This window comes from Pogona vitticeps, chromosome 2 (assembly GCF_051106095.1).
Source record: "Pogona vitticeps strain Pit_001003342236 chromosome 2, PviZW2.1, whole genome shotgun sequence".
Lineage (NCBI taxonomy): Eukaryota > Metazoa > Chordata > Lepidosauria > Squamata > Agamidae > Pogona > Pogona vitticeps.
The window spans coordinates 221,456,104-221,470,556 of NC_135784.1; the positions used below are offsets into that span (position 1 = coordinate 221,456,104).

Sequence of the window (14,453 nt, forward strand, 5' to 3'; positions counted from 1 at the left end):
GGAATGGATTAGCCGGCTTTCAATGCATTTCAATGGGAAACCATATTTCGAATAGCGAATTTTTTGAATAGCGATTTTTTTTTACGGAACACATTAACCTCGCTATCAAGGCACCACTGTATAAATTGTGCGTACAAAGTGTAATCTTTGGAGAGTGATGGAAGATGATTGTCAAGTGTATCTGAAATCACAGTGGGATGCTGTATTGTTGAGTCTTCCGACAATGATGAATCTTTATTTCATGATGATGTTGAAAGTACAGAGGGAGAGCAGTGTGGTCTAACTCTATGGATTCTTGGTATGGGTCGTAATCCGGTATTGTAGCCTGGCTCGGTATCTGGGAGGTCCTGAGTATACAGTGGTCATATCGACGGTGGGTTGTCGTCTCATCTGTTTGTATTTCTTCATCGGTGCAGTGGCTACTGGGGCTGCAGGTCTTTTACGCGATGGTTTATTTGGATGCTGTGGGAAATCATGGTGTCATCTGTAACGATCCGGGGAAGATGATCTAGAGGGTGAGTGCCATGGAGGCAGTGGATATCTGGCTCGCCTGAGGCCATCATAGTATCCATATTCCTGGTATCTGTACGGGTAATAGTGGTGCCTATAGTAAGGATGGTGTTTGGTATGGCAGCAATGCTCTCCATGTTGGTGTAATTGTTGGACTGGAGAGGTATGTCTCCACTTTTCTTTACACTTTCTAGGCGAATGGTCAGGAGACTCTGATTCCGATTCATGATGAGTAATTGCCCACCCTGATGATTGAGGGCTATAAACGGCCATGGCTGGGCTGGATGGTATATCAGCCTGAGATTGACCTGAACTTGGCGAAAAGCTGAGAACTGCATGTGCTGCTTGTGCTGATGCAAGAGTGTGGTTGTCTCTTATCTGAGAAGACTGGTGCTTCTCGAGACAACTCCTCCAATACCGGTGAAGGCAATGGAGCTGGTGGAGGTGCTATGGTAGTTGTCTTAGACATTTTCTTTTGTTTCTTTGCCTTACCCTATCCTTTTTCTTCTTTGTAGGGTCATCTGAACAGGACTGGGCTCTAGCTGTAGAGGTCGAGTTAGATTTGTATGACTTCTGTGACTCTTTGGATTTACTTGGTACCGACATCACACTTGTTATGGAGTGAGTAGCTGGGCTAGACATGGCTCTAGTTGTTTCAGACTGATTTGGTTGGTCTGCCGATAGTGAAGCTCCCACTTCCATGGCTGGGTTAAGGGTCCTTTCGTACAGGTATGATCTAAGGCGTTGGAGTCTTAGCTTGATCGCGGGTTTAGCTAGCTTTTTACAATCGGGACACGATTGGGTTTGATGGAATTCTCCCAGGCAGAATAAACATTTATTGTGCCCGTCAGTAAGAGGTATTTTCTTTAGGCAAAAAGTGCACCTCTTGAATCCCGGAGGGGCCATAAAATAGGGAAAAGATGGGGGAAAGTGCTTTGGGGGATAAAAAACACAGGAAAGCGAAAAACAGTTGTAAAGGGGGGAAATAAATGATCAATAACTACAGGAAACAACTTTAGGCATCCTTCAGTCTCGAAAGACTATGGTAGCATGCTCTGTATGGAGGGCTTGGAACAGCGCCTAGTGTGGCTGAGAAGGCCAATTCGAGAGTGACAGTCCCTTCCACACTGAAGACAAACCCAGTCTGTCCCCTGTCCGGCTCCCTGGTTTTGCTGCTTATGTGACTTCCTCTTTGCCTCGGCCTGCTGGGCAAGGGTCTCTTCAAATTGGGAGAGGCCGTGATGCACTGCCTGCCTCCAGGCTGAACGCTCAGATGTCAGGGTTTCCCATCTGTTGAGGTCTATTCCTAAGGCCTTCAGATCTCACTTGCAGATGTCCTTGTATCGCAGTTGTGGTCTCCCTCTGGGGCGCTTTCCCTGCACTAATTCTCCATAGAGGAGATCCTTTGGAATCCGACCATCAGCCATTCTCACGATGTGCCCAAGCCAACGTAGATGTCGCTGTTTCAGTAATGTATTCATGCTGAAAATTCCAGCTCGTTCTAGGACTGCTCTGTTTGGAACTTTGTCCTGCCAGGTGATGCCAAAAATCCGTCGGAGGCAACGCATATGGAAGGTGTTCAGCTTCCTCTCCTACCGTGCACAAAGGGTCCAGGACTCACTGCAGTACAGGAGTGTGCTTAGAACACAGGCTCTATAAACCTGGATCTTCGTATGTGTCGTCAGCTTCTTATTGAGCCATACTCTCTTTGTGAGTCTAGAGAACATGGTGGCTGCTTTGCCAATGCGTTTATCCAGCTCGACATCTAGAGAGAGGGTGTCAGAGATGGTTGAGCCGAGGTACACAAAGTCATGAACAACCTCCAATTCTTGTGTGGAGATGGTAATAGAGGGAGGTGAGTCTAATGATCTTAATATGGTAATTATTGTGAGGAAATAATTTGACGAAAAAATAGCTCTACTTTCCTTTCTCTATCGCTCTAGTGTTCCTAGCATCCTGACCTTGCAGCAGAAAAAAAGCAACTGGGGGGAAGATCAGAGGGGTGGAACTTGCACTCCAGGGGGAGTATCTTATTGTCAAATCTTTTTGAAGCTCAAGAAACTTCCGAAACGTCTTGCGCAGGTGCAGAAGAAACCCACTAATAAAGCATCCTCACTAACACTCTCTTTTCTTCTGAATTCCAGCTGTGTCCCTTTCTGTTCTTGTAATCTCTGTGCATCAGTCATGTATCTTCCCCATAAATACAAACTTCAATCTCTCCCATTAAAATGATTTTGCTCAACAAACAATACCTGTGTGTAGAACTACTCTAATGAATGCTGAGCTATTATCTAAAATTGGCAAGGGGAGAACAAGATCTTGATCTGATCGTTAAGCAGATTTTCAAATCTTGTTTCTTCTAAAATAAAAAAGGTAGAAGAGATTAAGACAGCCATTAACAAGATATGGACAGAACTAACAAAAATCCATCATACTTTATAAAAAAAACTCTAAAGGTACACAAATACATCAGTAATGAAAACAGAGGGGTAATATCATGGCCTAACACCACAACAGTATTAAGTATTTGCCCTGCTATTTGCAGGATTGTCTGAGTTTTTTTTTTCTTTTGGAAAACAGAGAAGAGGTAAACAGAATGAAGTGCAGGGAGTAGAAAGATGGCGTCCAGACTTTCTTGTACAGTGAACAGCGGGAGATGGTATAAATGTGGGAGATGGCATAAATGCATACCCATGCACTACATCCAAACTACATCCTGCCATTATTAGCCTGATTAGCAACAAGTTTATGGGGATCAGTCTCAAGAATGACAGATGATGAAATCCTGTTGCCACAGCAATGACATTCTTCTCTTGATTCTTATTTGACAAATGGGAACATCATTTGATATTACTCAGTGAGCTATATCCCTCTCTGGAATCTTCAGTAGTGATACATGTTGAAAATATAATTCATGCAATACAAATTAAGTCAAATTACAGTAGCACTATAACACTCACCTGTTTCAATGCCTGTATTTTGTCATCTTTAACTTTTAAAATCTCTAAAACCTTTCTGTCCTTGAGTTCAGATTTCTGCTTTTCTCTAGAAACAACAAAAATATATTGATACTTATTACTCATAATTTGCCGCTAATCATTTGAATTTTTCATGTCCTGATAATGAATGTCATTTAAAGCATGGGAAATTAAATTATCTGGGGCCGACAGCCCTTGCAAAATTAATCATGGAACATATGGCAAATGACAGCAAATTTTACCAGTAAACAACAAAACAACTTTATTTTAAGTAAAATTGTATTTATGATGCCAAGATTTGACATCCTTATCTTAAAGAGAGAGGTCTGTGGGATATCGTCCAAAAAAAGCTGAACCTCTTTGCTCCCCTGTTATAGATATCAAACCATTGTTTCATGCTGGAGATACAGGAAGATTAGAATATTGAAGAACATCAGTATTTTCCCATTGGAATCCTCAAGAGGTATATTGTGTTAAAATTGTCAACAGCTGGTAGAATTGGGGCAGAGATGTTCCCTAATGATTTCTTACCCTGCATCTCCCCAATCAAGTTCCAGATGTGGAAAAAAATTACAATGTATCATAACTTCAACTAAGGCAATAATGTAGCAACACAAGTAGCAAAAAAGTTTCCACTTTTCAGCAATGCTTGACAATTTTGCTGGTTCGTTTTTTGGTCAGTTGTTTAGTTCCTGAATAAATCACGCGGTGATAAGACTACTAGTGTTTTGATTTAGTTACAAACAGTTTGGAGAAGTAACATTTTCAATATGAAGACTGCCAATCTGGTAGTTTAGATAAGTAGGGTACAAATAATTAAATTTAATTATTTGTCAAATTGGCCATAACTACATCTTGTAGAAAATTTCAATTTAACTATAGGCTAGGTGAAGAAATACTTCCTTTACCTCTTTAGTGCATGAATACTAGTGAATAAGCCCTTCACATAAAGCTTTTATATCCACCCAGTGTTGAGCAGTTTTCCACAACACATCTTTAGTAATAACACCTTTTATTTCAACTATTTCATGCCTTTGTATTTTCATTACTTTCTAAAGTAAACAGCAACAAGAGAAATATTTATTATGTATAAAGCAGTTATCAGCAATGGTTGGAGAGAAAAGAAAGTGAGAAAATGAATTATGTTATTTTTTCAAAAATAATATGGACATAAAATCTTGATTTAGTAACTAGCCATTATGACGAATAACAGGTGGAGCTGGGCCATCAAACTCTTAAATATTTGGAGTAATAAAAGGATGAAAAGTAGTAGATGGACAAAAACAGCAGACCCTTCACAGTGAAGAGAAATTACAGAAAAATAAAATGTGAATTAAAAAGAAAAAATATTCAAGGTAGACAAATCTAGAACAGACACAAAAAGCTGATCCTCTTTGAAGTGTCTTGCACTGGGACAAAAAGCACTGTAAGTGGGGGGAAACCACAGAACCTATTCTATTACATTCTCTACATGTAAGCGCATTCTTATGTGCTTACAGTGTTTTTCCAGGAGAACATGTAGTACAATAGGACGATAGCTGAAGGAAACAAGGATTAGAATCCAGTTGAATTTTTATGCTGGCGTTAAATCCAACAGAGCAAATTTCAGCAGCAAATTGCTCTTATTTAAGTAGTCAACGCTTGTTATATCTAGTTGCATGCTAAGTCACACAAATGGTATGCAAGAAGAAATGCAAGCTTCAACATAATCTCAACAGCAGAAAATTGCTGTTGAGATTCACACCAATGGACCTCAGGAGCATATAGTAGGATTCTGACCACTGTTGCTTAGGAGCCATAATATTACAACAGACTACCACAAGGTTAACATGCCACAAAAAGAAATAAACACCCAGAAAGTATTACAGTATTACATTGAATAGCCTTAAATTAACTGGAATAGGAGCCACATATTCATGGAGGGATGAGTTCCATGATCTACTGGAGTTTTGTTTACAACTTCACATGCTGTCTGTAGTTTGAGTGACTGGGAACAACTTTTCTGCTCTGAGGTGATCATCTATCTGTCCAACACTAACCAACTATTCCTTCCAGCTTTTAAAATTCGAAGAGACCCATTTCACTGCTGAGTGTTCTATCCTCTTTTTCATCAGTTGGTGGCAGTTATTTGCTGCTGTTCACCTGTTCAGTTCGTTCCTACTATATGTGCAGTAAAGAAAACAGTATACACAAGCCTGTAATTTCAAGTAACTGTAAGCAAAGAAACATTTTTATTCTTTCTCCTACAAACGACTCAGAGTGGGTTACTGAGACTTCAAGTGGCAATTGCTGAGAAAGAGGTCGACTCTGGGGAACCTCTAGCTATTCTCTGTGAGTCTCTGTACTTACACTGTAGAAATTCAAAACTCCGCAGCATAATAATCTACTATGAACTACAGATATCAGGGAACCCTGTATACTGTACAAGGAGTGGGACAAAAGTCATAAGGGGGTGCCCCCGTATGTTGTATATAGGGCTGTGGCAAACTGAAGATAAGTGAAACTTCAGATACCAATTCTGCGGATAGGGAGCCCCTACTGTAATGACATACGCAAGGGGGAGAGCAGGCTATTCCCCCTAGCTCTGAATGCCACGTCATCACCTCTTTCCTACTCCTTCCCGTACTCCATCCCAAGCAGAATTAGTATTTTGCTTTCTCAAATACACAAATGGCCTGAATGCAATCCAATTCTTTCCTAAGCCCCACCACCACTACAGTTTTTCATGCATATCAAACATTAGGCCTGGTCACTGTTTGCTTAGGCACTCCCTCTTCTGCTATAATGCAAGACCAGCAGGGAGGGAGGGAGGGCCAACTAGGCTCCTTCCTGTATTAAGACTATGAATGACCTGAGTGGCATGAGGCGAGTGGACTGGCCAGTTCTGGGGGAAGGGAGTGGGCCTCCATGCCTACGATTCATATTCGTATCCCCAGGATACAAATATGAATAACCACATTTAGCAAGAACATATCCTCATTCCATACAACAATTTTAAAAATAAAACAGATACCAGATTTATTTTTTGCTGTTCTTTTAAAAACTGAATTCTCTTTGTAGCTTACAAACACATGATACAAACTAGAAATGTGTTTCAGCTAACAGAATACTTGTAAATAATGCATTCCAAAGTCTAAATTCTATAATTTCTACATACAGTGCATGTTAGTAGAAGACTTCAGCGTGAATTAAAATCTGGTATGGAATTTTATCACCAGCTCCTCCTGGTGGCATAGGATAACTTGAACACTCATTACAGGGAAGCTCCCAGAAGAGCCAGGTAATATTGCTGTATACTTCAAGTTACTAGCATATCATTGAACCCAATGCTACATTTTAAGTATGATAAATGGGAGGAAATGGGGGTAGCAAGAGGTAGGCTTGTTTGTGAAAGTAAACAGCATAGTGGAAAAATGTTTGATTCTGTTAATATACACCATACATGCCTACAATACATTAAAAAGTGTTCACCCAAATCAGAAAAAAATATATTCAAGCACTGTCAAAGAGCTGATGATGATCAATGACCGAGACAAACTCCAGTTTAGCTAATTAGAACCACTGATGAGCAATAATGATGTGAGCTAAGAATATTTGCAGACTTCTTTAGGATGAAAAATGGAGTGAAGAGAGGCTGTCAATTTATACAAGTTTTAAGCTCCAATCACTTTTCCCACGAGTACCGCCTATTTTAAATGTTTAACAGAGCTGTATTTAACCACATGGATTTTTCACAGTCAGTTTTCGCCAGCCACTGAAAACCAAAAAGTCTGAGAAATTATTCTAAATCATTAACTAACAATTTTCTATTGCATACAGCCCATGCTATATATTATACAATGTGACAGGATCATATTTTCTGGGATTTGGCCCATTTTTAATGAGTTGTCAAAAATGAAATATTGGAGACGACCAGGAAGCATTTAACTACGAATGAGGTGTGAAAACAGAACCTGCTGTTTCTAAAAAACCACAAATATTTTCAAAGGTGCACTCCCGAAGTTCATAAAATACTACATTTCCTATAATAAATATGCTAAGCAGTAATGTTAAATAAAAATTATGGTCATACACACAAATAAAGATCTGTGATGCAAATCAATAAAAACTTTTGCATAACATAAAGCAAAACACAGAACAAGGCAAATGTGCTATTTCATGTTCCTGTAATAGAAATTTAACTGATAAAACAGTGACCACAACTCAATGAGTTGCCAAGAAGTAGGCCAAAAGGACTGCTTTTCTGCATATTGTTTCTTTTGAGCCCCCTCCCACTTTCAACTGAAAGTGCTTTTTAAACTCCCACAAAAAACTTTGCATTTGGGAAAACAGGAGAACGAAGAAATTATTGTGATACTACTTGGAAACTGCTGTATTCAAAAGGAGTCTAGTTCCAAAGGGTGCCTGAATTGGAGATTGGATGGACCGTATATAAGCCACTCAGAAAAAAATAGCGACAGCCTTACATCAAGTTGTACAATTGGTCCATCTTGCTCAGTAAAACAATTAGCAGAAGAGTTCCAGGATTTCAAACAGGGGTAGATCCTAGTGACTCCTAAACCAGAGAATGAATCTGGAATCTGAATTTTTCTAATCACTCCTCTGTAAACAATGAATTTTTAGGCATGGAAAATACGTTTAGGAAAAATCTATTCATCTAGGCTTCAGAATATCAGAGAGAGAAAATAAAACTGGACATAGGCCCATGTGCAAATTATAGTGATCATTGTTCACATATGGTTCCTCAGAACAAGCAGATACAACTGCTCAAGGAAAGTACAGCTGCTTCAACAAAATTATGGAGAAGAATCTCCTGCTGTGTCGCTTATTTACCCTATATATCCCTGGTCAAACTGATCTTCATTGCCTTTTCCACATTTTGGTATCAACGGCACTTTGACCTGTTCTTTCCAACACATCTGAGATATTCCACTGTATCTATCAATAGAAAGGTGTTAGCTGACTCTTCATCATACACTGGAATTTATTTTGAATCCTACAGCCTCTCAGACAGGAGGTCCCATGTATAAAACTGCATAGGATAATACATGTTAAAGTGTTAAAAGAAGAGAAGGCCCGATATAGTTAAATTAGACGCTAAATGTTCTGCAAAGTTTTAAGCAATAAATACTTTGAAATCCTAACTTACAAAGTATGGAAATGTCTGAGCTTCAATGACAATTACTTTTATATTATAATGAATATTTTAAGGATATACAATCAATGTACATTGTATCTTTCTATCATGTTTTCAAATAAAAATTAAATATTAAATAAAGCAACCTGTACTATATTCTCTATCTATTGCTTTGTCTACTAAAGAAACTTCATTCAACAAAATGAACTGTCTTTACATTTCCAAACAGAACAACTAAAATCAAATACTATTTCTAACATTATGTGTGCAAATGACCATTGCTAAATACTGTAGATGTTATGGCTGAAATACTAACTTAAACAGCTTAAACATCATATTTTTGTTTTAGTTATGAAAGCATCTTCTATTATAAAATGCACAAGTTTCTTACAGTGCTCAGAATATCAGAGCTTCGAAACAGACTGCTTTAACATCTGCACATCACCAGGCTTTCCCCCAAGGATTTTTAAATGATGCCTGCCTGTGTCGAATAAAGTGCTAACTTGCACCTTGCATTTCAAACTGTGTCCTGAGCAGCCATCCAGTTGGTACAACACCAGCTGAATTCCCACAGGCCACTGTTCACTCAGGCTTGACTGCAATTATCATGTCAATATTTTGTGCTCTGATATGCAGATATGCACACATGCAAGCTGCGTAATACTTTCTTCTCCATGGAATGTTGACTTATGTTCAATGTTCTGAGAATTTTTAATGAAACAGGATATTAAACTTTCATCAATTGCGGACAGTCACAATTATTTGACCTTAGACAAAAGTGTTATATACTTCGACAGAATGGTACTTTGTCCAGGATAAAAAAAAATGTCAATTTTGTAATTTATCTTAAAAACAAAATATTTTTCAAATGATATTAATGTATACTAAGGTGGAAAAGTCTGAATGTTCTCTATATTCCTTGAAAAAAAGATGATAAATGATAAAGTTACACTAACTGAACTACTGCCTATAGGCAGCATAATCAATAAGCATAGGTAAATAATTTAATACAAAAAAGTCCATTTAATTTGCCACCAGAAGTTCAGAGATAATTAACTTGATATTTAAATTCTGCCCCATCATTATAATTTCCCCCTAAGTTGGGAACCATCAAGTAGGCTATACAGACACTGGAATAAACAGACTCATCTAAATAGTAAGAAGACACCACATTCAACTTTACAAGACTGAATCATACTGTTATGGACCACACTGGGCACAATCCACAATCTCTAGAGGAAGAGGACACATAAACCCAACACAGATGCCCTGCTCATGAATTTAAACATGTGATTAAAAATGTCTTTAGTCTCTCTCTGACTGGAAACCCATTAGACCAAGTAGTTTTATAACAGCAGTTCCAGTGGTTACATCTTTGCAAGCATCTGTCTGCACTAGACCAGATGTCTCATGTTGTCTGAACTCATTACTACTCTATTTAAGGACAGATATATGTATCTTCCACACCGGTTTAAACTGCAATAAGATACTTGTGAAGCTAAATAGCTAAAATATAGGATAATACAGTATATAGGAATGTGGTGGCGCTGTGGGTTAAACTGCCTCTGGGCTGCAAGGTTGGAAGATCAGCAGTTCGAATCCACGTGATGGAGTGAGCTACCGTTGCTTGTCCCAGCTCCTGCCAACCTAACAGACCAAAAGAATGTAAAAATGCAAGTAGATAAATAGATACCACCATGGTGGGAAGGTAACAGCGTTCTGTGTCTAAGTCCCGCTGGCCATGTGACCATGGAAACTGTCTACGGACCAATGCTGGCTCTATGGCTTGGAAACGGGGATGAGCACTGCCTCCCAGGAGTCGAACACGACTGGACAATTTCTCAAGGGGAAGCTTTATCTTTACCTTATGTGTATCTTTCACACCAATTTAAATTGCAATAAGATACTTGCAAAGCTCGTGACCCAAGGGGTCACGAAGAGTCGGACACGACTAAACGACTGAACAAACAAACAAAGCTAAATGGCTACAATATAGGATAAAAAGATAGGATACTTACCTATAACCATGGTTCTTCAAGTAGTACTCTGTGAATCCACATGAATGGGTTAAACTGCACCTGCATAGGATTCTTTGGAATATTCTAGAGCTTAAATAACTGACCAATTGTCACGTTCCCGGGGTTTACAACAGCCAAAGTCCAATAAACCAGTCCAGGGTCAAGAATACCAAGAATGCAAGCCAATGTCCATAAATTAACTCACAGAAGGAAGTCCAGTGTCAAAGTCCAGAGTCCGATACACAGCGTAGTCCAGAGTCAGAGTCCGAAGTCCAATACCGACATAGTTCAAGGGCAGAATTCAGGGTCAGGAACACGATACAAGAAACGTGGATGCAAGCCAAGGTTTTGATTCCTTGCTTCCACGGAGTTTCTGGCTCCACTGGAAACTGTTTTATAATGAAACAGCTCCTTGAGCTGCTGGAAAGCTTTCTATCCTGCTAGTACTCAGGACTAGATGAACGCAGGTCTCTGTGGAAAGCCTTTGAGCGATCCTCTGATCTTCTTGTCCTGATTCTTTCCCGAAGCCTGCCCCGCAGCCTGTCTGCTGTGGAGGGAGAATCTGGAGGTGATTCAGGTGTTTCCGATCTCTTCACATTCTCTTCAGCCACAGTTAACCCTTCTGGTTTCAGGTCTTCGGATGTCTGTTCAGTAGATGTATGTATCGCATTATTGTAAGCAAATTCCGCCAGGGGTAACAGGGTAGCCCAATTATCTTGCTGGTAACACGTGTAGCAACGAAGATACTGTTCTAGGTTGGCATTGGTACGCTCGGTCTGTCCATCTGTTTGAGGGGGATAGGCTGACGACAAGTGCACCTGGGTGCCCAAACTGGAGTGCATGGCTTTCCAGAACCGGGAAGTGAACTGGGAACCACGATCAGAGATTAGGTGCATCGGGAGACCATGTAAATGGAAAACATGCTGGAGATAGAGTTGAGCGGTGTCAGGAGCTGTGGGAGGTTTGGAACATGGGACAAAATGAGCCATCTTGGTAAACAGATCCACAATCACTAAGATACAGGTATACCCTTGTGACCGCGGGAGATCTGTGATGAAATCCAAGGATACTGTGTCCCAAGAGCTAGCCGGTACAGGTAAAGGTTGTAGCAGACCTGAAGGTTTAGCTGGTACGTCCTTGGCTCGACGGCAAACCTCACAGAATCCAACATATCGGGCGACGTCAGCTCGAACCTGGGCACCAGAACTCTAGTGTGAGCAAGTGCAGGGTTTTGTATTGACCAAAATGTCCTGCAAGAGGGGAGTCATGGGTCAGATGGAGGACCTGAGCTCTGAGGGGTCCCGGAGGAATATATACGCGTCCATGATGTAATAGGAGGCCCTGGTGGTTGGTAAAGTCATTGTCCGAGCCCTCTTGAAGTTCCTGCAGACATTGCTTGGCCCAGGAATCTCGAGCTTGGCTGGATCAAATCTCGTCAGCCAGGAAGCAAGTAGTTACGGCTGCAAAGACTGAGGGAGGCAGAATCGGTGAAATCGGGGTTTCTTCAGAAGCCAGAACAGCGTATTCTGGTTTGCGGGACAAGGCGTCAGCTTTCCAATTCTGGGTATGCGGGACATAAGTAATACGGAAGTCGAACCGTGAGAAGAAGAGACTCCATCGGATTTGGCATTGGTTAAGGCGTCGGGCTGTTTGTAAGTGTTCCAGGTTTCGATGATCCATCAAAACTTGGACTAGGTGATGGGCCCCTTTGAGGTAATGCCTCCAAACCTCAAACGCCGTTTTGATGGCCAAAAGTTCTCGCTCCCAGATGGTGTAGTTACGCTCCGAGGGTGTGAACTGCCGGGAGTAGAACGCACAGGGCTGTAGTGGCTGTGAGGGGTCCTCCCGCTGGGACAGTATTGCCCCCAGGGCAACACTGGAGGCATCTGTTTCCACGGTAAATAGAAGCTGGGGATCCAGATAGCGTAGGATGGGCTCAGTGATAAAACGGGTCTTTAGGGTGGTAAAGGCATGATCTGCCTCCGGAGTCCAAAGGAACGGCTCCTTGGGCCGGAGGAGACGGGACAATGGCGTGGTTACATCTGCGTAAGATGGTATAAACTGACGATAATAATTTGCAAAGTCAAGAAACCGTTGCACATCCTTACGATTCCGAGGTTTCTGCCAGTTTAATACCCTTCTTGATCTTCTTTGGGTCCATCTGGATTCCTTGGGGAGACACAATGTGATCCAGGAACTCGACTTCTCGCAGGTTAAATTCACATTTCTCCAGCTTGGCGTAGAGTCGATGTTCCCGTAATCGCTGTAAAACCTGGCGAACATGTTCCATATGCCGAGCGGGGGCTCGGGAATAAATCAGATTGTCGTCCAGGTAAACAATTACAAACCGATCGAGCAAGTCCCAAAAGATGACATTCATGAATCGCTGGAACACCGCTGGAGTGTTAGTTAATCCGAAAGGCATGACTAGATATTCATACTGGCCATAACGTGTTCCAAAAGCCGTCTTCCACTCGTCACCATCACGAATTTGTACCAAATTATAGGCGCCACGAAGATCCAACTTGGTATAGACTTGGGCCCCTTTAAGGCGATCCAGAAGCTCGCCGATCAAGGGTAGAGGGTAACGGTCTCTAACAGTTATCTTATTCAAAGCCCTGTAGCCATTGCAGGGGCGGAGCTCCCCACCCTTCTTTTTAAAAGATGACAGGGGCAGACAGAGGTGACGTGGATGGCCGGATGAATCCCCGTTTCAGATTTTTATCCAGAAAGGCCCTCAAGGCTGCGAGTTCGGGTTCCGACATGGGGTAGATCTGTGCCACAGGAAGGGGTGCCCCAGACACCAAATTAATAGCACAGTCAAAGGGTCGGCGCGGAGGTAGTCGGTCAGCCCCCTTCTCTTCAAAGACATCAGCAAAGTCCTCATACTCCGAGGGTATTGTGGACTTATCTGCTGACCCTACTACGGCCAAGGTAACTGGTGGATCCAAATGTGGACACGGATCTCTGAAACTTAACTCTCCTCGTGTCCAGTCTATTAGGGGATGATGATCAAAGCCTGTTACCAGTGTGGGTCCAAAAATCATTTGCAAAAAGATTGTTTGAGAGGAGAGACGTTTCCAAACAGAAAGGATTCCGAGGCAGCAGTTTGCAGGTGCTCTGCAGAGAGCAGCAGCAAGAGATCGGTCTCTCTTGTCAGCAGAAAAACAACAGATAACTTCAAGGACACTCACGCAGCTGAATGGCTAATTGACTCGGGGGCCGTAAATCATTTGACTAACAATGTAGAGATGTTTTGTTTTCTAGGAAAGACGGAGCTGAAGAACGTGACGCTGGCAAATGGACAAAAAGCAGACGTAACAGGAGAAGGGAGAGTGTTTGTTCCCAGTCTGAAGTTGGAGATAAGTAACGTGTTACTTACACCCACAATTGATTATAATATTCTAAGTGTGTCAGCACTCGATAAACAGGGGTTTTGTGTAATGTTTGAAAAAGGAGAATGCATAATTAAGAAAAATAACAAAGTAGTGGCCAGAGCGAAGCAAGAGGGCAATTTATACATATTAAAAGGCCAAACATACAGAGACACACACATGGTACACAGAAATGAACCCCAACATGACAATTGTATACACTTACTACATAGAAGACTGGGTCATGTAAACTTTAAGACAGTGCAAAAAATGGAAAATATGGCTAGAGATGTGAACATAAGAGACTGTAAGAATTACCTGGACTGTCAAATTTGTAAGCAAAGCAAAACACAAGTTGCCCCAAAAGGGAGACAGAGTACCAGAGAGACAAATAGACCATTTGAATTGGTACATGCTGATCTAATAGGGCCATTTC

The 14,453-nt window shown here is 41.2% G+C and overlaps 1 protein-coding gene across 12 annotated transcripts in view; it reads right to left on the bottom strand.

Annotated features, from left to right (window-relative positions):
• Window positions 1-14,453, bottom strand: part of CNTLN (centlein) — a 484,545-nt gene that overhangs the window by 396,668 nt on the left and 73,424 nt on the right. For all 12 annotated transcript variants that reach the window (XR_013541453.1, XR_013541452.1, XM_020797524.3 and 9 more), the window contains one exon: window positions 3,471-3,555. Coding sequence is in view for 8 of the 12 variants with exons in the window: in XM_020797524.3 (XP_020653183.3) it covers window positions 3,471-3,555 (85 nt within the window). In the remaining 4 variants the exon portion in view is untranslated. The remainder of the gene's footprint in view (window positions 1-3,470; window positions 3,556-14,453) is intronic.